Source organism: Rhizophagus irregularis, chromosome 23 (genome assembly GCF_026210795.1).
Source record: "Rhizophagus irregularis chromosome 23, complete sequence".
Classification (NCBI taxonomy): Eukaryota; Fungi; Glomeromycota; class Glomeromycetes; order Glomerales; family Glomeraceae; genus Rhizophagus; species Rhizophagus irregularis.
In genome coordinates, this window is record NC_089451.1 from 781,596 (window position 1) to 805,977 (window position 24,382).

Genomic DNA, 24,382 nt, shown 5'->3' on the forward strand with positions numbered 1-24,382 from the left:
AAGACATTGCACTTGAGACTTTACCATCTATGAAGACCATCTAGCGTAAGAAATCCCCACAGTAAAGTTTACCACACCCTTAGTGGTATCGTAGAGTGACCACCAAGACAAGAGCTCACCCAGATGGTATGCAAGCAGTGACCATCCAGACAGGACAATAGGCTTCCCAATGGCCTCATAAGGAATGCTAGGAGGACACCATGACCCTTTGTTGAAATATACTGCCGACCAGTACATACTAATTCACCATGATGCAGTCCAACACTGGTCGAAATAGTCCAAATCGGCTAGAAATTGGATGTCCGATTTTAGGCTGAATTTGGTGATAAATATGGCCGATTTATTAATTTAGGCAAAGTTCTGATTGGCAGGCCGATCGATGCCGATCAGAATGTCTGAATTGTATCTGAATTGCTTAGTATTTTTAATCCGAATTGTTTAAAAAATATTATTCATAAATTTACCGAATTGCAGTGAATTTATTCTGAATTATGGTAAATTTGTGACAAAATTTTCTGAATTGTAGTAAAATTTATTCCAAATTGTAGTAAAATTTATTCCGATTTGTAGTAAAATTTATTCCAATTTGTAGTAAAATTTATTCTGATTTGTAGTAAAATTTATTCCGAATTGTAATAAAATTTATTCCGATTTGTAGTAAAATTTATTCTGATTTGTAGTAAAATTTATTCCGATTTGTAGTAAAAAATTTATTCTGATTTGTATTCTGAATTGTATCGCAAATTACAGTAAATTTTATTCTGAAATTTAAAATATTACATATACATATAAAACAATTTCACCAAAAATCATCCCAACTTTCTAACAAATCCGGTATACGTTAAATTCCTTAATTCCCATTTGTTTCTACAAATTGGAGATGATTTTCCTACAAAAAAAAAAAGAAAAAACATTAAAATAACGTTTTTTTTTAAGTTTCAAGTTTCAAAAATCAAAACGTTACCTGTAGGATGGCAAATCGAAGCCAATTTCCATACAAAAAAATTAATAAAATATAATAAAAAATGTTAAATTAAACATTTTTATTAAGTTTCGTCAAAAAGTTTCGAAAAATCGAAACTTTACCTGCGGGATTCCGGTACAATTTGGAGCTGATTTCCTGCAAAAAAAATAATAAAAAATAATAAAAAAAACGTTAAATTAAACGTTTTTTTATTAATTTGCGTCAAAAAGTTTCGACGAAACTTTACCTGCGGGATTCTGGTACAATTTGGAGCCGATTTCCCTGCAAAAAAAATAATAAAATCTAATAAAAAAACGTTAATTTAAACGTTTTTTTATTAAGTTTCATAAAGTTTCGAAGTTTCATAAAGTTTCGAAACTTCGAAACTTTACTTGCGGGATTCCGGTATCCAATTTGGAGCCGATTTCCTGCAAAAAAAAATAATAAAAAATAATAAAAAAAATGTTAAATTAAACGTTTTTTTTATTAATTTGTGTCAAAAAGTTTTGAAAATCGAAACTACTTGCAGGATTCCGATATCCAATTTGGAGCTGATTTCCTGCAAAAAAAATTAATAAAAATAATAAAAAAACGTTAAATTTAAACATTTTTTTATTAAGTTTCGTAAAGTTTCGAAACTTTGAAACTTTACTTGCGGGATTCCGGTATCCAATTTGGAGCCGATTTCCTGCAAAAAAAAAATAATAAAAATAATAAAAAAACGTTAATTTAAACGTTTTTTTATTAATTTGCGTCAAAAAGTTTTGAAAATCGAAACTACTTGCAGGATTCCGATATCCAATTTGGAGCTGATTTCCTGCAAAAAAAATTAATAAAAATAATAAAAAAACGTTAAATTTAAACGTTTTTTTATTAATTTTTTTCAAAAAGTTTCGAAAAATCGAAACTTTGCATGTGGGATTCCGGTATCCATATTGGAGCCGTTTATTTATAAAAATATTAATAAAATATAATAAAAAACGTTATATTAAACATTTTTTATTAATTTTTTTCAAAAAGTTTCAAAAAATCGAAACTTTGCATGTGCAATTCCGGTATCCATATTGGAGCCGATTTCCCTGCAAAAATATTAATAAAATATAATAAAAAACGTTATATTAAACGTTTTTTATTAATTTTTTTCAAAAAGTTTCGAAAAATCGAAACTTTGCATGTGGGATTCTGGTATCCATATTGGAGCCGATTTCCCTGCAAAAAAAAATAATAAAATATAATAAAAAACGTTATATTAAACGTTTTTTATTAATTTTTTTCAAAAAGATTCGAAAAATCGAAACTTTACCTGCGGGATTCTGGTATCCATATTGGAGCCGATTTCCCTGCAAAAAAAAATAATAAAATATAATAAAAAACGTTAAATTAAACGTTTTTTATTAATTTTTGTCAAAAAGTTTCGAAAATTCGAAACTTTACGGTATTCCTACAATAATATTAAAAAAAAAAACGTTAAACGTTTTTTTCAAAGAAGTTTCGAAAATGCGAAACTTATCTGGAATATCGGCGTCCACGTTGGAGCCGATTTCCTATACAAAAGTAAAAAAAACGTTTTTAGTAATATTAAAAAACGTTTTTTAAAGTTTCAAAACTTTTGTTTCGAAACTTACCTTTGGAAATCAGTATCCAAGTAGGAGCTGATTTCCTATATAAAAGTATAAAAAAAAATGTTAGAAAACGTTTTTTAAAGTAATAGTTTTGCAAAAAAAAATTAATAAAATCAGAACGTTAACTAATGTTCCGATTGAAAATATTAAATGAAAAGTTAAAAAACGTTTCGTAAAAAATAAAAATGTTAAAAATTGGAACATTATTTCCGATAAAAAATTAAAAAAAAATCCCAAAACGTTTAAAACCGTTTTGTTTAGGAATGAAGTTAGATGAAGATAAAGTTTCGAAACTTTAGTTTAAATAAAGTCTAAATTCGGTAATAGATCAATTAATTGCCAGATTAATTTTACTGTGGCTGCGGCTTAGTACATCATAAGTTGATTTTGAAAAATCGTTTATTCGAATAACTTCTGAAATTGAGACAATTTTTCCATGCCCAAAAGTTTTGATTTCGACCAGTGCAATTTGATATAAAAGTGCCATAAATCAGACAATATTAGGCAAATTTTAAGCTGTTAATCAAATATGATAATTTTTTGCTAAATTTTTATTGAATTTTTATTGAATTGTTAATTTTCCATAAATCTGAAGTACATATTTGAATATTGTAAATTTTAGGTTGATTTACAAATTTGTCAGATTTTTTTTTGATATCAATCAGCCATCAATCAAATATAATGATTTTTTAATAAATTTTTGTTGGATTTTTATTGAATTTTTATTGAATTGTCAATTTTCCATAAATCTGAAGTACATATTTGAATATTGGGTAAATTTTAGGTTGATTTGCCATTTTGTCAGATTTTTTTTTTAATTTCAACGGTACATCAATCAGCCGTCAATCAAATATAATGATTTTTTGCTGAATTTTTATTGAATTTTTATTGAATATTTATTGAATTGTCAATTTTCCATAAATCTGAAGTACATATTTGAATATTGGGCAAATTTTAGGTTGATTTGCTATTTTGTCCATTTTTTTTTTTAATTTCAACCAGCATCAATCAGCCGTCAATCAAATATACACTGGTAAAAAAATGATTTATCCTACACATATCTTACACATATTGGGTACTTAAAATGTAGAAAATCATCTATGAAATAATACACATATAAATGCAATATCGGTACTAATATATATATAAATACATATATCAGTACTGATAGGTATACTATATATATAAGTATTCGATATGTGTATTTATATGTGTATTATTTGTGTATGATTTTCTACATTTTGAGTACCCGATATATGTAAGATATGTGTAGGATATGTGTAGGATAGACCATTTTTTTACCAGTGATAATGATTTTTTGCTGAATTTTTATTGAATTTTTATTGAATATTTATTGAATTGTCAATTTTCCATAAATCGGAAGTGCATATTTGAATATTGGGCAAATTTTAGGTTGATTTGCTATTTTGTCCATTTTTTTTTTAATTTCGCCAAATCAATCGTCAGTCCGTCAATCAAATATAATGATTTTTTGCTGAATTTTTATCAAATTGTCTGATTGGCATCAATCAGATGTGCCGATTTATAATGTTAGTCAATTTTGGTCTGATTTTTGGCCGATTTTCCATATGTCCGATTTTTTTGATTTCGACCAGTGCAACCTACACTAATCCCTGTACCTTCACACTATTGGTAGTAGTGTCTGCAGTAAAATTCTTTTAATTTCTGTGATCAGCGAAATCGAACCTGCGACCTCACCATACTCAGGCTTCACGAGGGGACTCACAGACTAACCAATGAGCCAAGGGTGATCAACCCATGATATAATAATAATAAATAGAAATAATTTGTTAAAGAAGAATAAAAACAATCTAATAATAAAGAAGAATAGGAAGGATATGATGATAATAAATAAAAACAATATGATGATAATGAATTTGAATGATCATATGATAATAAAGAATAAAAATAAGAGCAATTTAATAATAAAGATAAAAAATTTGATAAAAAAAATAATAAAGTTAAATTTGCTAAAAATGATTATAAATTAAAATTGTCAAACTTACATTTCTTATTTTTATATCTTGATCATATTATTATTCATGAAGTTTGAATATTATGAAATAAAGAATATTTTATAATATTATATAATAATACTAATTATCTGTATATATATATATAGTTTGTAACTAGAGGGCTAATTTACTACTACTTCTTTTTAGTGATATTTAATTTTAATATATATAATTACATTTTATATTGGATTTATCTCAGTTCATCAATGATATAGTGATATTTTTCTAGCATTTAAGAAGAACTTGCAATCACAGTTTACAGTAAAAAATATGTATCAGATACTTATCAGATGATAGTAAACTTATATATAAACATCAAGTTTTGATGAATTTTGATATAATAAATAAAATTTGTCATATATAACTATTTTTTGAAATTGTGAAATAAAATCTTTCTCATAAAGCTAAGTATAATGAGAGGTTTGATTATACAAAAAGAATTATCTTTTAAATTGAGATGTGAAACAAAATAAATAAAATTTTATAAAGCTGAATAAGAAAAAAAAAGTGAAATTTGTGATAAATAGCTGAAACATATAATTGAATCTAAAGAAAATTTGTCAAATATTAGCAATTTTCATTAGGCATATATAAAAGATGCTCTAAAGAAACATGTAAAGAATATATTAGAAAATACTACTATTAAATTAAAAATAGACAAGATATAAAAAAGTAAGTAGTAAAACTTATTTAATAAACATTAATTATTAAATTTAAATAGCAATTGATTAATTAATCTTTATGTATATTGAATAAAGAGCTAAATAAACAATCTAGAAATAAATTACAATGTGAAATTTCTATTTATTAAACTAAGTATATATGCATTATAGTTATGAATTCAAAAAGAAAATTATTAGGGTAGAAATTAGATAATCAAATGTTTTTAATTTAGGTTTATAAATATGCAGTTAATTCATAAAATTATTTTTAAAATAAAAACTTTAAATTTTTATATTTATTTTCTTTTGTTTATAATTTGATATATGATTACACTTTATGTATATTATTGGTTAAATTAATTAAATATTTTTAATTTTGATTGAAGTGTAATTTTAGCCAAAATTGGTGATGATAATCATCACTGGTGGTGAACTTTAGTAATACTCTATAATTATTGTAAAAATCTTAATTTTTTAAAATATTAAAAAGTTGTTAAAGTAATGCATTACTTTATAAATATGCTGTATCTAATGAACTAACCAATCAATTTATATAAAATTTTATATTTTGATAAATCATATAATAAATAGATTTTATTTTGATTAGCTTTAATTTTAATATTAATTTATGTGATTATAGTCAACTCTTTATAAATGCATTCCCCTTAGAACCAGATATAAGAATGCATTTAAAGAAGGTGTGCATTTATAGAATACATATAAATCTATATGATATTAATCTAAAATTAATGTAATACAAAAATTTTATAAGTAAACTATATAAAATTTTTTTATAAAGAATGCATTTACAGAATACATATATATAAAAACTGTGCATTTAGCATTAAGGCCCAAGTTAGAACTAGATAAAAGGTGCATTTATAGAGGGTGTGAATTTATAGAGGATGCATTTATAGAGAGTTAACTGTAATGATTAATAATAGGGGTAATGCATTACTTTTACAAGCAATTGTAACTTTCAATTTGCTCTGTTTGATATTATAATTAAAATATTAAAAATTGAAATTTTCAATTTATCTAAAATAGAATCTTACAAATATAAATCATTACCAGAATAAGTACAAATTTTTTTGGATAAGGTTTAAATTTTCTTTAAATAATATACAAGCAATATATATGGCAGTATTTGATTATATTCTTAATAGTACATATAGAATCCACGATGCTTTGAATTAAATATACTTAAAGTTAAATTGGACATCATTAAAAAAGATAAGATAAACACCGTTAAGAGTTATTTGTCAACAGCTTGTCACATAACAAACACATAGAATATTGGATAAAAATGAATTTTTGTGCGAATCTATGACACGATGCAGGAACTATATCCATTCACTTCTAATAAAAGGTTCTTCACAAACATGAAAACATAGTCGCAATATAGTAGGTCCCATGATCACCCTTGCATTGACTACAAGGCCTTTGGCTAAAAAAACGTATTTTACATATGTTTATCTGTATAGTATAATAGATCATTTGACAGTGTATGCGTGGGTATTTTAATAATATGATGAGCGGTTTATAAATTAATAATATTAGTTTAATTAGATAGTTAGTAATTTTATTATATATTACTTTAATTATTTTAATAAATTTATAAATGTGCTGCAATTTAAAAAAAAAAAAAAGATTATATTTTTAACTAATGTTTTTATAAATTGCATGAATTAGAATTTCAGGTAGTTTATTTTAATGGAAAATAACAACTTTACAGAAACTTTAAGTTTTCAAGCGATATTATTTTGATATTATTTTGATATTGATTCAATATTGATTTAATATCGATGTGATATCAAAATAAAATATTATTATTTTAATATCAAAATGATATCGAAATAGTATCAAAATGATATCGAAATGATAATTAAAATGATATTGAAATAACATCTTTAAGTTAAACTTAAATATGTTGTTTCAATGTCATTTCTATTATCATTTTGATATCATTTCGATATCAATTTAATATCAAAATGATATCAAAATGATAATACTTTATTTTGATATCACATTGATATTAAATTGATATTAAAATGATATTGAAATGATATCAAAATAATACCGTTAAGATAAACTTAATGATATCAATTCTATATTGTTAAATTTCTGTAAAGTATAGAACTACAGTATATTTTAATGGCTGTAAATTTAATGATGAAGAGAAGTTCAATCTTCTTTTATGAAAATATTAATAAAAAAATATTTGATAAATATAAAGATAACTGGATATTAATATATAATCAGAAGATAAAGAAATATGAATTTAAATATACCAGAAGTTATATATATTAATATAATAAAATTATATTATATTAGTAGTTTAGTACAATAGTTTTTAAACTTAATTAATTTTTATTAAGCTATTTAAAGTTTATAGAATTTAAATTATTTAGATAATTTGAAATTGATTTTAATTTAAAAATTATAGTTTTTATACTTTTTTTTTAATAAATTATCTATTATTATAATAAGATATATTTATACAAAAATTGTATTAAATAAAAGAATTTTTCTAAATATTATAATAGACTTAAAGGTTAAAGTTTACCTGTAGTAATTATTACTATGGGTGATTGTTATTAGTACTTAATTCTAACTAAATTATAATTTTAGCTGAAGTTAATAACTCTTGTTATAAATTTAGATAATTTGAAAAATGTAATTTACTTATTACATAGTTTTCTGCTTAATAAAAATCAAATTTTTATGTTTTTCTTGAGAATTGCCTGAATAACATCCCTTTAACATAAGAAAATCTCATTTTTCTTGTAAATTTACATATAATAAAGTTGAAATAATGTGTGTTTGTCAGCATTTAATTTTGGAATAAAATCCTAAAATTCAAAATTTATTAAAAATTATATGTAAAAATCATTTCTAACCTTTTTGTCTTTTTTTTTTCTTTTTCTCCTAAAATTGCATATAAAAAAACTGCAAATCACCGCTAGCAATTTTATACTAATAAAAGAATATATATACAGTATATCAGATATTATTTGTGATACTTTTGTGATATTATGATAAATCGAACTAAGATTTTTTTGGATAAACGGTATTTAAATTAAGTTATATTTTTAAGATAATAAGATAATATAGACAATAACCATTAAAAAACGTAATTTAACCCCCTATTTGCAAAGAATTTCAATAAATGCTTGATTTTCAACAGGGTTCATGTCTAGTGGCTAACTGTATAGTACTGTATGGAGAAATTACTATTTATGTCAAACTTTTATACCAAGAAAATGGAGTGCTAAACGTAGCTTTTGTCGTCATAAATTCATAATTTTGCGCAAGCATTTAAGTCTTGTCAGTGATATTATATTCAGGTGATTCAGCCCGTATTTTAATTGGCAACAATTCCGTGAGAAAAAAAGCTTATTTTGTTAGATATATTTGGTCAGAAATGAAATGCATCGATTTGGTTTTAGCCTGTCACGTTTAGTAGTGTGCAATTTTCACAAAGAAAACGACTTACTATTTATGGAATCATTTCCCAGCGATCTTATTGATATAACTCCATTTATCGTTTTCCCTTTCATTTTCAACTCTCCTCGCTTTCGTACCTTTTCTCAAAAAAAAAAATAAAAATAAAAATAAAATAATAATATAGTAATAATAAAAATGAACGCATCAAATACGATCTCGCGATTTGGTTCAAAAAATTTTACAATGTGGTAAATAATTTAAATAAATTTTAACATATTTACCTATTTACTTTTTTATAACATAAACATTATTTTCATTATTTTTAAAGGTTAACGGCATCGATAGTTGGGGGAGCAACACTTTACAGTTTTACCAAATCTCAAGTACAAAGAACAGGTTTTCAGTATGATTTATCCTCTCATTCAAATGGTAATATTGAAAATTTAAGAAGTGAATGGAAAAAGCAAAATAATGGTATTGGTCTAAAAGATGTTACTCGCTCTTGTGGTGGTGTTTGAGGTCTTCTTGTTTTTTTTTAAAAAAAAAGAAATATATATATATACATGTGTATTTTTTTATTTTTTTTCTTGCGACTTTATGTAAATTATTAAGTTATTAGCTTTTTATTTCTTTTATTCTTTTTTCTTTTTTTTTTGCTTTTTTTTTCTTTTTGTATATAATATTTTTTTTAAAAAAAAATGTTCTCACGGAATGGAAGATCATGTATTTTTTATTCACGGATTTCGGCAAATTACGGAATTTTTATTCACAATCGATTACGTTAGATTATGTTGGGGGCGACTAAAAACAAAAAAGATAATGTAGATCATTGGTCTATTTGATATATAATTGTTATCAAGAAATAAAAATACTTTTTTCTCTTCATTATCAGTTAAGAAAGTGGAAATATTTAAATGGTTTTTTATTTGTATTACGATACAACCAATGAAACCCGAATTGAATGATATAAAGGATAATCGATAACATGATAAACAGATAAACGCAATAATAAAAAATTTTCGAATTTTTTTTATTATTGTGTAATGATCCGCATAAGATCAATGAGATCATTTGTCCGTGCGTAGCGGCTTTTTTGACGCTATAATTTCCTGTTATTTCTGTTTCTGTATTTCTGTTTTTGATCACCGTAGATTGTGTATCATTTCGTAGAAGTAATAATATTCTTGTGAAATGAGGTAAGGCTCAAGGCGCGGGAAATGGGAATTACAAATTATAATGTTATAAAAGAGCATAATTTTAATTCTAAATAATTATTCATCCTATTCGTCTTTAAAACAAGAAACGTTCTATTGCAGTAAGTACATTTCGAGGGTATGAGAGTTGAATTTGTGTCAATAACTCTATTATTATCAAAGTTCGCGTTATAGTAGAAGCAAGCAAAGGTAGTTTATTAAAGAAATATTGAGAAATCATTTTTTTTTTTCGCAGTTTAATTAACAAATTTGTAACGAAGAGTTGAGATTTAAATAATTTGTTTATACTTGATTTAAGTAAATTAGAAATTGTTTAAAAAATTTGTTTCTTTAATCTCTCAATACTCCAGATATTCAGATGTCAACAACATACTTCATTGTATATATTACTCATCTATCCTATCAATTACAAAAGAGAATATTACAAATGAGAATAAATTTTAATAAAATCTTGATCCTATTATTCCAAATAATAAGAAAATATCGTTTGTTAATCAAGGTTAAATAATTTTGATTTTTACTTTATGAAGAATTTTTCTTTTTCAACTAGCTGGTGTATTATCATTATTATTAATTATATTTTGTTTAGAATTGATTTCCTTTCTTTCTCTTTCCCTTTTGAGTAAATCACTAATTTGAAAAGCTTTACCAGGTTGATCTCTTAAATAATATAATTTGGCTCTTCTATAACCTTCACCTCTTGATAAAATTTTAATTGATTTAATTAAAGGTGAATTAATAAAAAATTTTTGTTCTACTCCAACTTTTAATATAATATTCCTTAAAATAAAATTTGTATCAACACCTCTTCTTCTAATACTTATACAAATTCCTGCAAAAGCTGACGTACCACTCTTACTTATAGAGGAAGAAGGATTTTTAATTGATGCCATTGATGTATAACTTTCTACTAATAATACATCTCCAGGTTTAATTCTATCTTTACCATGTTTAGCAAATAATTTAAATCTATCATCTGGAACTTTATTTCGATTTTCATAATTTATTATTTCCATTACATTTTTGTTATTTATTAACGGGGTTGAAAATTGTTTAGGAATTATAATTGATCTTGGAGGTTCATATGTCTTTGCTTGAAAAAAAAAAGAATAAATTTATTTTAGAAAAGTTTTGATTAAAAAAAATTATTTATAAAATTTTTTACCTTGAGAATTATTTGTTAATCTCTTAATATGATTAATTAACGAAAATGAAGGGTTGTTGAATTTTTTTGAAAGTTTAAACATTGTAAAATAAAAAAATGAACGAAGGAACTTGATAATCTATTTCACGATATAAAAAAAAAAAATTTTTTTTAGATGTCGATCATGTGATTAACCGAACAGTTAATTCGTGATCCGCCAGTGAACCATAAAACTTGGCTATTAAATTCCGGTGAAAGTTATATATATATTTACTAATAGCGCGGAATCTACAGTTCCGCCAATGCAAGGTACAAATTACTAAAATATTATATGAAAACTAATATTATAGGCATAAAAATATGCCATTTGGCTATCTTAATAATAAAAGACCGGTAAAAATTTTAAGCACCAAAAGACACTTTCATAAGAGCTGAAAATTTGAATTTGAAAAAAAGAAAAATTTAGTATTTTAAAATTTTAAAGATAACTCATCATCTAGTGGTCGTAGGAAAATAAAATTTGGTTCATCGGATTCGTCTCATCGAGACGCATCTAATGGTAACGATTTTATGTCTCTATGACCAATAGAAGGCGAGTTATCCCATATTTTTTCTCCGGGATCGCAGATTCTAAATTATTGATAAAAATATATATGAACTTATCACCGCCTTTTAATAGTCAAATTTTATGGTTCACTGGCGGATCACGAATTAAGGATTTACTTTTAAACGAAAAATTTGTGGCCGTGGGTCACGAGCTCCTAATTTTAGCATTTTCTACTTTATTACATTGTTAAAACAATTAAATTCTAAAAATTGTAATTTTTAAAGCGAATATTAAATTATAAAAACTTTATATATTAATTAAATAATGTTAATCTATTGAAAATTCTTTTATATTATGCCACCATCAGTACCATTATTAAGGGCAGGTTTTAATCCTAAAATATTACACATTATATTATATACTTCTATATCAATAAATGGGCTAACAACTTTTCCGATTCCCTTCTTATCCTTAAAATAAGGACCATTAGCCAAAAATATTGATCTCATAGTAGGTTCTTGATTATCATAACCATGAACACCTTTAGGTAATGTGTGATTTGCGGAATCTCTATGATCGGTTAATGACCAACCAACAGGTGGTATACAAATTACTGGATCAATTCTTTCAGAGTTCCTGTAATGAAATCTTTCTGGAATGTTTTCTCTTAAATAACATTTCCATGGCTGATTTTCGCTTGCATTTTGAAGTAAATTAAATATTCCTTCTATATCAGAATCATTATATGGTCGTATACCAGCTAACGGAAATAATTCTATTGGATATATTTTTGTTACGTTAAATATATCATCTAAAAAAGTTATGTTTGATGGTGTTGTTGGTGCCATTCCATGGTCGCTAACCTGTTAACAAAATTAAAAAAAAAACGATAAGTAAAAAAAAAATTACTATTTTTTTAAAAAAAATAATATATATACTTACAAATATTATGTTTACAATGTCAGTTAAGTTTCTTTCTTCAATTTTATTTAATAAATTTTTAACAAATCCATCAGCAATTTTAAGAGCTTCATTAACTTCTTGAGAATCAGGTCCAAATCTATGTCCCGCAGAATCAATTATACTAACATATCCTGCTAAAAATGTTGGTCTATCTTCTAATTCCATATCTAACCAATCAATTAAATGATCAACTTTTTCATCCACGTTTGTACTAGAATTGAATGAATGTAAATATGTTGGAGTATGTCCTTCTATTACCGATGATGACCCTACCCACATTGATACTGCCGATTTTTGTTTTTGTTTGACAGTTGTTACCCATATTGGTTCACCTTTCCACCATTTAGAATCAGTACTTTTATTTGGATTTGTATAAACAAAATTATCTTTTAATACTGGATCATAAAATTCATTTGCTACTATTCCATGTGATTCCGGATATAATCCTGTTACTATGGTATAATGATTTGGAAATGTCATCGACTATTTTTTTTAAAAAAAAATATTATTAATATACATATAATAATAATATATTATCAATCTTTTCTTGAAAAAACCAACAAATATTATCATTAATAACGTACTGGAAAAGATGGGATCATGTGTTCAGCTTTTACTCCTTTTTGAACTAATATATGTATAAATTTAAAATAAGTATTTTTAATAATTTTTTTAAAAAAAGGTTTACGTGATAAATTCTTACCGAATTCATTAATGGTCGGAGTGACGTTTCTATCTAAATAATCAGACCTAAGTCCATCAAATGAAACTATTATAACAGTATTATGAAATTTATGGGTTCCATTTGAGAATAATGCACCCGATGGTGGTATAAATGGTATTTTATTACGTGGAAATAATGTTAAAAGGATGGTTCCGGCTAACATTGATAACAATAATATAATCAAACACATTCTTAAAAGAAATATTCTACGAGCCTTTTTTTAAAAAAATTTTTTTTGTTAAATATCATTATTTTTTAACCAATTTTTTTAAAAAAATAAATTGATGAATTTTTACCTCATTTGGTGTGCTCTTTAGTGATTCTTCATCAGTTAAAACACCACTTAATAAACCAGCTCTTTCTTCCCTAACATCATTAATAGGACGTTCTTGTTCCTCAGATGCTTCTCGATCACTATTTCTGTCAACACTACTTTGTCTTCTTGAATCAACTTCAGTATCGTGTAATGGTAAAGAAGCCATCTTTTTTTAAAATAATACAATTTATTCAAATTATTTCAAATTATACAAGTAAAAAGAATCATTATATAATTTATATGTTTAAATTAAATGTACTTAAAAACACGATCTATTTTACTTTTACGCGGGTAAATCGCACAGCCTGTTTGTGTAACACGTAATTTTTTTTATTATAAAATGAGAATTCTATTTTCGGGTTAGATGATTTAGATTTTAGATCTAAAAAAAAATGATTCGTTTTACATTACAATTTGTTCATTACAACAAAAATATTATATCAAACAAACTATTAACTCCAATTAAACCAATAACTTTTATTCTTTCAAGAAATAACTCAAATAACTCTTCAAGTTCAAATTCTCCTTCACCTACTGAAAAAATTGTTCATGATTCAAATTTTGATCCTTCATTACCTTATAGTAATTTACCGCCAATACCACGTCCAAATGAATCAATAGAAAAAAAACGTTCTCGTTTACTTTATCAATCTCGTAAACGTGGTATATTAGAAACGGATTTAATATTATCCACTTTTGCTAGTAAATATTTAAAAACTTTTAATGAGCAAGAATTAAAAGAATATGATGAATTATTAGATACACCTGATTGGGACATTTATTATTTTACTATTGATAAAAAACCAATACCTGATAAATGGAAAAATAGTATTATTTTTAATAAATTAAAACAACACGTCAAAAATGAAGGTAGAATTACCCTAAGGGTACCTGATTTGTAGATAGAGAAATTTAATGTTCTAGTTTAGTTTTGGGGCCTATAGCTATACATTTAAAACGAGTTTGGCAATTCAATGCAATTATGCAATTCAATAAACGAGATCAAGATTAAAATTGATAATGAAAATGGGATACTTAAAAATAATTTTTATTACAATAAAAAAAAAAAATTGTTATATAAAAAACTTTTGTTTATTCAATTCGCTTTGATAACAGGTATATACTCTAATGGAAAAATTAGTACCATCTTGCATTTAATTTCTTTCTTCTTACCTATAAGAAGAAGAAGAAAAAAAGGAATTATAGCATTAAATTTCAAAATTAAAATAAAATATAAATTAGGTTTTATCTCACATACCATTGGTTTTGTAATAAGAATACTCAAAATTAATCCTAAAATAGTTGCTAATAAAGTTCCTTTACTAAAATCTTCACTTAATACATCAAATGTTTTTGATGGTGCTTCTCTTGTAAACCATAAGTCTAATCCATATGCTAGCACTAAAGAAGTTGATTCGAGCAATGCTGGTGATGTTATTATATGTCTAATACCAGCAACCTAAAAAAAGAGAGAGAGAGACGTACTGTACATTAGAAATATTTCCAAAAAAGTTTTTTTAAAAAATTTTATATTAAATTTACCGATAGGTGATAACTTAAAACCCATTTTTTATTATCTGGAATAGCCGGATCGTAAGGAATAAGCATTTCTTCTTTATCCTCGTTAGTTAACACATGCTGAGGTCGACGTGGATCAAGAAATCTTTTAGATACACCAAATACTTGATCTGTATCCAAGGCAACTATAAAACATAAAACGTATAATTTAAATTAAATATTCAAAATATTTCAATTAATTAAATTTTTTTTTTCCCCTTACATAGAAATTCTCTTGTTGCAATTCCATGCTTTGTGGTAGTAACTCCGATTGCGTTTACACCATATGGGAACATATATGCTTGAGCACTAACATACGGACGATCATGTGCAAATGAAGAAAATACTGAACTATAAAAATAAGCGAAAGATATATGTATAAATGTAATTAATTACTAAATTTGTAATTCGGTTTAATCCAAAATTATATATTTTGTCTTTCATGACATACCTTTCAAATCTTTGATCTTTGTTTTCACTTTCATATAATTCATAAACAACTATTACATAACCTTTTTCATTATTATTTTCACTCCAAAAATGATATACAACTGAATTTTCGATTTGTGCAATTCGTACAGGATGTGAAGATCCAACATTCTCATGAATAGCATGATGTAATATTGATCCTTTAACTACATCGACAAGATATATATTCAAATCTGTAGAAGTTGATGTTGATAATGTGGCAATCGCAACAAGATGTGGATTAAGATATTTATATAATACTGAACGATCACCGAGAACACGGCCAAGAGATGCAATTTTTTCTAAATTTGAAGAAAAGATAAACAAAAAAAAATGAGAATATTTTTCATTTAAAATGGAAGAAACGCGTAAATAATTTTAATTTTGTTATTGTTGTACCAATTGGAGGTCTATGCGCAATCGCTGCAATACTTTCACCTTCAGGAAAATTAAGAGTCCAAATCTCGATAATATCAAATGGCTGTAATATTATTGATACGTAATATTAATAATTACGAATAAAAGCAATAATCTTTCATATTTTTTTTTAATGGTTTATTTCTTACTTGTACATTATTTTTGACAACTTTACATCCTTTCAAAGATTTTTCTCCAATATCGTCTGATAAAGTAAAATAAAATGATGGTGCGAATTGCATAAAAGCTTTTATCGAGTTTTCATGATTTGGGTATATGTGAAACTATAATCGTTATAATCATAATAATTAATTTGAAGAAAAATAAAAAAAAAAAATTTAGTACTTTTAATTTAAAGATAATTGTAATAAAAATCATATATTAACCTTGCCTTTAATTCTTCGTCAATTAATGCAATAATATGAGTTCTTTCATCAGGTTCTTCAACAGGTAATTTAAGAATACGTTTAGTCGTAATTGGAATTGATAATTCCGGAGGAAAAGAATTTTCATTTTCTGCGGGAATAAAATTTTCTCCAGTGAGACCGTTCAATCGGAAAAGACGCGTAACGGACTTTCCCTATTTAAGAATATTAAGAATATTAAGAAAGAAGGCACATATGCATACAAAATCATTAGTACCTTAGTTTTTTTTTTCTTTCTTTCAACAATCAAAAAATTAATACCTCGGAATTTTTTTGTATACCAATCGCAACAACAATTGGGGGATATTTCACCGTAGAGGATCTTACTATAAAGATATTACTAAACTCAGATACATCATTTCCAAAAAATCGAGACCAAATTATTTGTCCTTTGTTAATTGTATCTAAAGCTACTAATTTTGTTCGAGTCACGAAAATCAAAAGCTTTCGAAACCCGAAAGTATCCCTATGAAGACTAACTTTGCTTTTATTAGTTGATTTAAACTCTGCTTCGTAATCACCAGTTATAAGTCGTTGGATATAAGCGGTTAAATAAGCAGGAAAATCCTAAATTTAATATTATGAATATTAATTTAATGATGACTTTAAAAAATTCTTTTTAAATGTAATTACCTTGAGTTGTTCAATATGAGTTTTTACTCGTCGTAAATAGCGAATGAGAGGTGAAATTGTCTCTGTTTCTTCAGGTTGTTCGGCTAATATTTAAAGTAGTTCGTTATTTGAGTATGTGATATTTAATTTGGTTATAATTAAAAAAAAAAAGTTCTTTTACACACCAAGTTCATCAGATTCTTGAGTCCATAACTTTCTTTCCGGTAAATCTAGAAATTCTGCTTCAATAGTATGAGCAAGAGATTCTTCACTCTTCCATACCACGTCATGATCTTTCCAGAAATGCATGGAACCATCAGCAGAAATCACAAGCATGCGATATCCCATAGCTTTAGAATCAACGTCAAGCACAGACTACATGGATTACATGGATAAAGAAAAAATATTATGATCCCTTCAAGCATATATGAATTTATTATTTCATCTTTAACGTACCTTCACCAAGTTACCATATGAATTCAATGAATAAGGAATTTTATAATTCCCTAGAATTGTTCCTGTACTGGGCGCAATAATTTCTACTTCTGAAACATTCTATTTGAAATTTTTTATTTTTTTATCAATTATATTATAAAAATAAAATTCCCGAATCATATTAATAAAAAGTAAAACTTTTAAATACCTCAGCAACCACTCTACTTCTGGAAATTATAATCCGTTCGTTCTTATCAAAAGTGGCTGAATATATCGAATTTTCCGACTATAAATTATAAGTTAAATTTTGAGATATGATTAAAATATCAAAAATAAAATAAAATAAAATAGAAATTAACACTTACTCTTTCTTCAAAGTCGTAAAGAGCGACCAATCGGCCACTTACATGATCAACCTTGAATGCAGCAGCCGTATTACCTTTCTTCGTAGGTACTTGAACAAGAAATTCGGTTCTTGATCCAATATTAAGATCAAGAAGCTCAAGGTTTCCATTAGCATCACCAAATGATGGAATTACATTTTCATAAAGTTCCTTTACGAAAATAAAAAAAAATATTAAATAAATATAATGGAACTTTTTAAATGTAATTGTAAATATCTTATTACCTCTAAAGAAGTTTGTTCAGAAAAAGTTGTGCCCAACCGATTAACTCGTATAAATCCACCCTCACTCCAAATTATAAATCCATCCTGTGTGCCCCCTCCTAAGACGGTCATATCTTTAATATTACCAACTTTAGAATTAAGTAATTGGGTTTTAAGTATTCCACTCGAAATATCATAGGTAACAACTTCAATAGTATAAGAACTGAAAGATTTTTTGAGACCAACACCGTAAACTTTTCCATTAAACTCGACAAGTTTATAAAGAATAGTCGAACTAAAAAAAGGAATTGATATTACATCTCGAATTAAAATGGTAGAAGAAAAAATAATAAGTTATAAAATTACCTATCTGCTAAATCTGATCTCCATATTTGTTTACCATCTATGACATTTAAATTTATAACAGTAATTCCTTCTAATAATATTAATACATCAGGATTATTCGTAGCAAAAATAACTTCAACTTTTGGTGCATCATTTTCAATAATTGGATTGGAATTTTTATATAGCCCAACATTTTTTATTCTGTTTTCCCATAACATGAATCCTGAATGTGATTCCCAAGATCTAACAATGTAATCATTATCTCGTTGAGATACAGATATAGCAGCTAGAAATATATTAAAGGATCAAAATTACCACAAATTATATTATCAGTAATTACAAACAAATAATTTAATAACTTACTGTTTTCATACCCCTTGAAAGCTAAAATATTTTCATTTCCATCAAAAACTTGACGCCAGTCTAATTAAAAAGAACTTAATAATTATTATAATTTACTGCTAAATTTTTTTTACACAAAGAACACATTCTTTTAGATTTCACGTGATACAAACCAATATTCCCACTACGAACGTTAATTGACGCTAAAACGTTACGGTCGGAAGCTATTAAAACATAAGCTCCTCTAGAGACAAACTTATGAAAAAACGAGACTTTTGGAGTACCGATATATTGATGGTGCCTAAGAAAATTAACTTTGTGAGAATTACATGAAAAAAAAAAAGGTTTCCTTTCTTAAGCATCAAATTCATACCAATCTATTACTCCTGCTTGATTAGCATATATACTTGATACTAATTTCGCATATAAAACCAGCGATAAAATTACGAACGCAAAAACTCGTGGCGCTAGTAGCCGCCCCATGTTCTTTGAATTCCAAACTTTTTAATTTCACACGAATTCTAAATGCGACTTACACTTAATTCGAATCGATCTTCGGGGAGCGAGCAATTCTTTATCCAATGGCATGTAAACACGTTTATTGTAGTACAAAGTGTAACAAATCAAGTATTTAAGTCACATGAATAACAGTTTTTTTTTTCGAAATGGACAAATTTATTGACGATCATTTCGATCGACAGATTATCGGTAAATAATTTAAATCTTTACCTTTTTCTTTTCGTAATACTAAATAAATTAAAGTCTTATGATCTTTATTATGATTTTTTATTAAATGAATATATACAATTTATAAATTATATATGAAAATACAATAAACACCAGCAATCAATTTCCCTCAGGAAAAAAAACACCGGCCTTTTATTTTACTTGTTTCTTTTTATAGTTACAACTCGAAAGCAATAATCTTTTACAGATAAGTAAAGCAGCTTAAAAAGGGGGGAGAAAGAATAACAACACAAACAAACAAAAAAATTATTGAATTATACCTACTATTAAGGGCGTATAATTTATTCACGTGTTGATATATCGAAGTAAGAGAATGAGATAATTAAAGAAGCCCGTACAGCAATTGCAATTGCTGCATCAAACTTTTGTTCAATTGATCGCAAATTCTAATCTTGAATGAGAAAAGAAATTACGAGTCATAACCACTATCATATTCCTTTCTCGGTACTAAAAAGGAACATGAAAATTCCAATGCGAATAAAGTAATAAAAAGTAATAAAAATAATAATAAAATGAATATAAACCTCCCTTAAGTGATAAATCAACGTGACGCGTTGTGTTTCTTCCTTTTCCATAATGTGATTGTTTGTTCTAACAAAGTCCATAGAAAATAAAGAAATAAATATTAAATATCAAAATTCTTTTTTTTTTTGTTACTACATAGAAATATACATATTAGTTAATGAGATGCATTATAAAGTTAAAAAATAAAACCTTGAACGATCTTACCTTATTATATGTAATTATATATATATTTATTTTATAAACAATAAAAAATTAAGTCGTTAGAGCTTTGTCTGGTGCTATTCCTCCATCACCTGAAGTATTGAACCCTCCGCCACCATCTCCATTATTAGCATTCGTATTATTTTTCGGCCGTCGTCTCGATCGTCTTCCATCTCCATAATAAAGTTTATATTCACAAAACATACAAATCCAATCTCCACTTTTTTCTGGAAATTTGATCTTACGTCTTGAATTATTATTAGTAACAGGTTGAATATCTACAGAGCCAGAAGTCGAAGAGGTGTCATCTTGCTGTTGATGGTGTGGGTGGTGATTATGCTGATGATGATGATTATGATGTTGATGAGGATGCTGCGGTGGTGGATGCTGATTTTGAATATTTTGACTATTATTAACAGCTGCTTGTGCTTTTTTCTTATTCTTTTTACGAGGTAATCTTTTAGGTGTAGTCGTTAGTGGTGGCGGTGGTGGTAATGATTTTAGTGATTTTGCAAATTGAGGATGTACATGATTAGTATTAACTGCTGTTACATCCTCAGTTTTAAATAATGCTGAAGATGGAGCTGCTCGTTTAGTTGAAACTTTTTTCTTCGAATTATTAGGTACCACCACAGTTGTAACCGTTGATTGTGATTGTTGAAGGAATAATGATGATGAAAATGGATCATTCTTTGCATTCATCGTCTGTATCGGTGAAACAGCCGCAAGTCGTTTTGCACTAGCCGCATTAACGCTCGCTGCTGTTGCCGCTGCAGACTTTTCAGAAATTGATTTAAATGAAAAGTCGAACGTTGTTTGTGGTGGTCTCATACCATCTAATTCTTTATTAACACTTTTACTATCAAATGGTAATATAGAATCACAATTTGAAGATGATTTTATGTTATTACGCTGCGTTGATCGTCTTTCAACTCTCCTTAATGGATTTGCACGTTCTTTTGCCGATAAAGTTTTCATTACACCACCAACTCCTCCACTAGTAGTTGAACCACCTCCAACAGTTTGTAATGCTTTTCGTTTCTTTTTATTATTAGCATTGTCCAACCAATCTGCATGTCCATTTACATTATTTCCTTCATCTTCTTCTGCATCAAAATCATCATCATCCTCAGAATTGATCGGTGTAGAAAATGAAAACAGTGGGGAAGGTGGTATAACAGGTAAAGATGGTTGTGTTACAACCATCTCATTCTTTATGTTAAACCCTCCATTTACGATAGATTCATTTTTACCTATATTATTAATGTTATTATTATTACTATTATTACTATTTTCATCATTTGGATTATTTCCTTTTGATATTGGACGAAATTTTGCTCTTCTCGGTAATTCTTTAATTTGCCTTTGAGTAGGAGCATTCGTCGCATTATGAATAAATCCTCTGGGTGGTGGTGATGTCTGTATTGTCGAAGGAGAATTTGAATTACTATTAGAATTATTTACACTAATTGTAATTCCTTTAGCTGAAGCTGTTGCGGATGTTAACGCTGTACTTGATATACTTATGTCACCAAATTTCATTGGTAATTTTTTTATAGTAGATGTAGGTGAAACTAATAAAGGTGCTTGCATATTTCCGTTATTACTTGTTGTATTTGAAACAGTTTTAATCGATGGTTTTGCTGATACGTATAAAGTCGTCGTTCTTCCTGTACCCATATTAGAATGCATTCCTTTCCTCGATGTTGATGCAGTGGAAGATAATATAGGTGGAGTATTTGAAATAGTCGTAGAAGAAGGGGGACTAATAGGAACTGTTGTTGTAATAATAGTATTATTATTATTATTATTATTATTATTATCATCATTTGATGAATCAACATTATTAGTATGAACCAAAGGTGAAGGAATATTAGAAGATCCTTGAGTTCCAGTTATATTATTTTTTGAGTTCATATCAAATTTAAAAGAACCCGTAAACTGTGGAAATAATAAATTAGAATTGGAAAATTGTGTATCGGTTGGAGAGGTAGTATTAATCGAAGGCGGCCATATTGAACTCGAAGGCATCGTTATCGAAGGTGTTTTTGATGATAATACAGGTGAAAATTTATCCAATACCGGAGGATGCCATTGTAAGGTCACGCGTCGTTGTTGTTCTTTTTGTTGTAAAGTATTAGCGGTGGAAATATTTGAAGAAGAAATGGAAGGACTTTGAAAAGGATTTTGTAATGATAACTCGGAAGGATTTCCGAAAGAAAATGAAGGAGAAGTAGTAGTAGTAACAATAGGATTTGAAAAATTTGGTACAAAGAAATTTTTATCCGCAATATTTGGGAAAGTAAATTTAGAAGGAAAAGGGGAATCTGACGTGCCAGACAAGATTAACAAATTGTTCTTATTGACACTAATTTTAGTCGGTTCAGAGAACTCACCAATTTTTTCATGGTTTACAGAATCTCCTTTAAATTTAGAGGATGAATTATCACCTTTACCGTTTGTATTTACAGATGGTGGTTCCAATTCTTCCAATAAATCTTGACTTGGTTTATTTGCTAACATTTCTCGTAAGACATCTTCAGCAATAGCAGGAGGTATAGTATATTCTGCTTCATCTGCTAAAGTTGATTTTATTTCTTTAGATTTTTTATTTATTAAATCAGTTGAATTTGATCCTATATTTTTAGATGAAATATCTTCCGAAATCTGACTAATATTTTTATTAATATCAACATCATTATCATCATCATCAACTGATTTCGACAATCCATTAAGATTTTCTTTAACAATATTTTTAACAGTCGTTGCTTGCACTACCGAAGCAGCAGGTTTATTATCTGAATTCGAGTTGTCATGAATCGTTAAACCTGCGAGGGAACTTGCAAGCGAATTATTTGTAAAATCTACAGTTTTAGAACTTGTTAGACGAATGGTAAAATTATCTGAAGTAAAAAAACCTTCAATAAAACTCTCCAATAATAATAATAATAATAATAATTAATAATAATAATATTTTTCTCTTAAAAAGTAAGAGTAATAACTTTTTTACAGTTATTGTATATTACCGAGATCTGCATCAGTAGACACGGAATTTGAAATTAATACCTTGCGAATGTGAGTCTTGTATAGAAGGAGAGGAAAAGCTAAAGTTATGGTGAACATTTGAGTCGGATGCAACCAAGGTAAAGGTTGACTCTGTAACAACAGAGTTTTCTTCAATAGTAGAGGAAGCTTGTAAGTTATCTTCGAGTTGGTTGCTCTTAAGCTTGTCCTGTGCTTGTCCCATGATGGTTTTCTTGTGCGCCCCTGATGAGGCGTTGATTGAAGTCAATTTGACGGTTTTAATGGTGATAATTGATGGGGGGAAAAAGTTGAATCGCGAAACAAAAGCAATAAAAAGTCAAATATAATATCGAGAAAATTATAAAATAAAAAGAAAAAAAGGGTTGTAAAATTTTTTTTATAACTTAGAGAAGTTTCGATTATTAGAAGAAGAAAACAAAAACATGAAAGAAAAAAAGAAAAAAAAACGAAAATAAGTCAAAAGGTAAGAAACCAACCTTAATATTAAGAGTAAAAATTTCAGTTAATTCAGTTATAAGGTTGTTTCATGTGTCACTGAAAGCGACGTCATTAAACATTAAACGTTTTTTGTTGTTAGCATAACCTACATATATACAAGCCCCTAATGGTTATGAATATTTTGTAAACCAGCCGCAAAATCCTGTCTCTTGGCAAGCGGGAACTCACATCTTTTTTTATGATACTGATACACCAAAATTATTTATATCATAATATCATTTAAGTAACTAATTAAACATTGATGTATTACTTTTTATCACATTTTTAACATCATATGTTAGCAGATGATGAGGATTGATGGGATAAAAAGAAATTGCGGATAAAAATTTCTAATTAAAAATATCTTCACTGTATCAAACCAAACTTGAAAACGGCTCAGCAAACATCGCATTCGCCACACCAATTTTTTTCGCGTTACGATCTGACGATCTGCAGTATCATTTTTTTTTTACTCTTTTTGCATGCATCGGGATTGCATATTATAAGAAATTATATCTTAAAATATTTTAAAACCCAAAT

At 26.8% G+C, this 24,382-nt stretch overlaps 5 protein-coding genes across 5 annotated transcripts; 1 reads left to right on the forward strand and 4 right to left on the reverse strand.

Annotated features, from left to right (window-relative positions):
- Nucleotides 1-10,353: 10,353 nt before the first annotated feature.
- Nucleotides 10,354-11,229, reverse strand: OCT59_015142 (mitochondrial 54S ribosomal protein bL19m). Its single transcript, XM_025326704.2, has 2 exons — nt 11,111-11,229; nt 10,354-11,038 (listed from the first exon to the last, which is right to left on the reverse strand). The coding sequence occupies exons 1-2, from the start codon at nt 11,190-11,192 to the stop codon at nt 10,488-10,490; spliced, it is 633 nt and encodes a 210-aa protein (XP_025174782.1). The 5' UTR covers nt 11,193-11,229; the 3' UTR covers nt 10,354-10,487.
- Nucleotides 11,230-11,816: 587 nt separating this feature from the next.
- OCT59_015143 (uncharacterized protein) lies at nt 11,817-13,889 on the reverse strand. Its single transcript, XM_025309407.2, has 5 exons — nt 13,620-13,889; nt 13,303-13,537; nt 13,184-13,227; nt 12,579-13,082; nt 11,817-12,499 (listed from the first exon to the last, which is right to left on the reverse strand). Exons 1-5 carry the CDS (start codon nt 13,803-13,805, stop codon nt 11,984-11,986), a joined length of 1,485 nt encoding a protein of 494 aa, XP_025174783.2. The 5' UTR covers nt 13,806-13,889; the 3' UTR covers nt 11,817-11,983.
- A 142-nt stretch (nt 13,890-14,031) lies between these two features.
- OCT59_015144 (uncharacterized protein) lies at nt 14,032-14,651 on the forward strand (the record flags this gene model as incomplete). Its single annotated transcript, XM_066139807.1, has 2 exons — nt 14,032-14,509; nt 14,584-14,651. The coding sequence occupies 2 exons, from the start codon at nt 14,032-14,034 to the stop codon at nt 14,649-14,651; spliced, it is 546 nt and encodes a 181-aa protein (XP_066002645.1).
- A 4-nt stretch (nt 14,652-14,655) lies between these two features.
- OCT59_015145 (uncharacterized protein) lies at nt 14,656-19,330 on the reverse strand (the record flags this gene model as incomplete). Its single annotated transcript, XM_066139808.1, has 19 exons — nt 14,656-14,812; nt 14,898-15,098; nt 15,182-15,342; nt 15,420-15,547; nt 15,648-15,966; nt 16,064-16,145; nt 16,231-16,365; nt 16,473-16,661; nt 16,768-17,073; nt 17,140-17,222; nt 17,304-17,493; nt 17,575-17,673; nt 17,762-17,839; nt 17,919-18,107; nt 18,182-18,455; nt 18,527-18,791; nt 18,869-18,928; nt 19,021-19,148; nt 19,221-19,330. The coding sequence occupies 19 exons, from the start codon at nt 19,328-19,330 to the stop codon at nt 14,777-14,779; spliced, it is 3,033 nt and encodes a 1,010-aa protein (XP_066002646.1). The 3' UTR covers nt 14,656-14,776.
- Nucleotides 19,331-20,323: 993 nt separating this feature from the next.
- Nucleotides 20,324-23,567, reverse strand: OCT59_015146 (uncharacterized protein; the record flags this gene model as incomplete). The annotated part of the gene is made up of 2 exons (XM_066139809.1): nt 20,324-23,184; nt 23,387-23,567. 2 exons carry the CDS (start codon nt 23,565-23,567, stop codon nt 20,372-20,374), a joined length of 2,994 nt encoding a protein of 997 aa, XP_066002647.1. The 3' UTR covers nt 20,324-20,371.
- Between the last annotated feature and the right edge of the window lie 815 nt (nt 23,568-24,382).

Coding starts and splice junctions, on each gene's coding strand:
- OCT59_015142 (XM_025326704.2), bottom strand. CDS start 11,192: ATGTTTAAACTTTCAAAAAAATTCAACAACCCTTCATTTTCGTTAATT. Junction 11,039..11,110: donor ATTAACAAATAATTCTCAAG/GTAAAAAATTTT, acceptor TTTTTTTTCAAG/CAAAGACATATGAACCTCCA.
- OCT59_015143 (XM_025309407.2), bottom strand. CDS start 13,805: ATGGCTTCTTTACCATTACACGATACTGAAGTTGATTCAAGAAGACAA. Junction 13,538..13,619: donor TAAAGAGCACACCAAATGAG/GTAAAAATTCAT, acceptor TTTTAAAAAAAG/GCTCGTAGAATATTTCTTTT. Junction 13,083..13,183: donor ACATGATCCCATCTTTTCCA/GTACGTTATTAA, acceptor TAAAAAAAATAG/TCGATGACATTTCCAAATCA.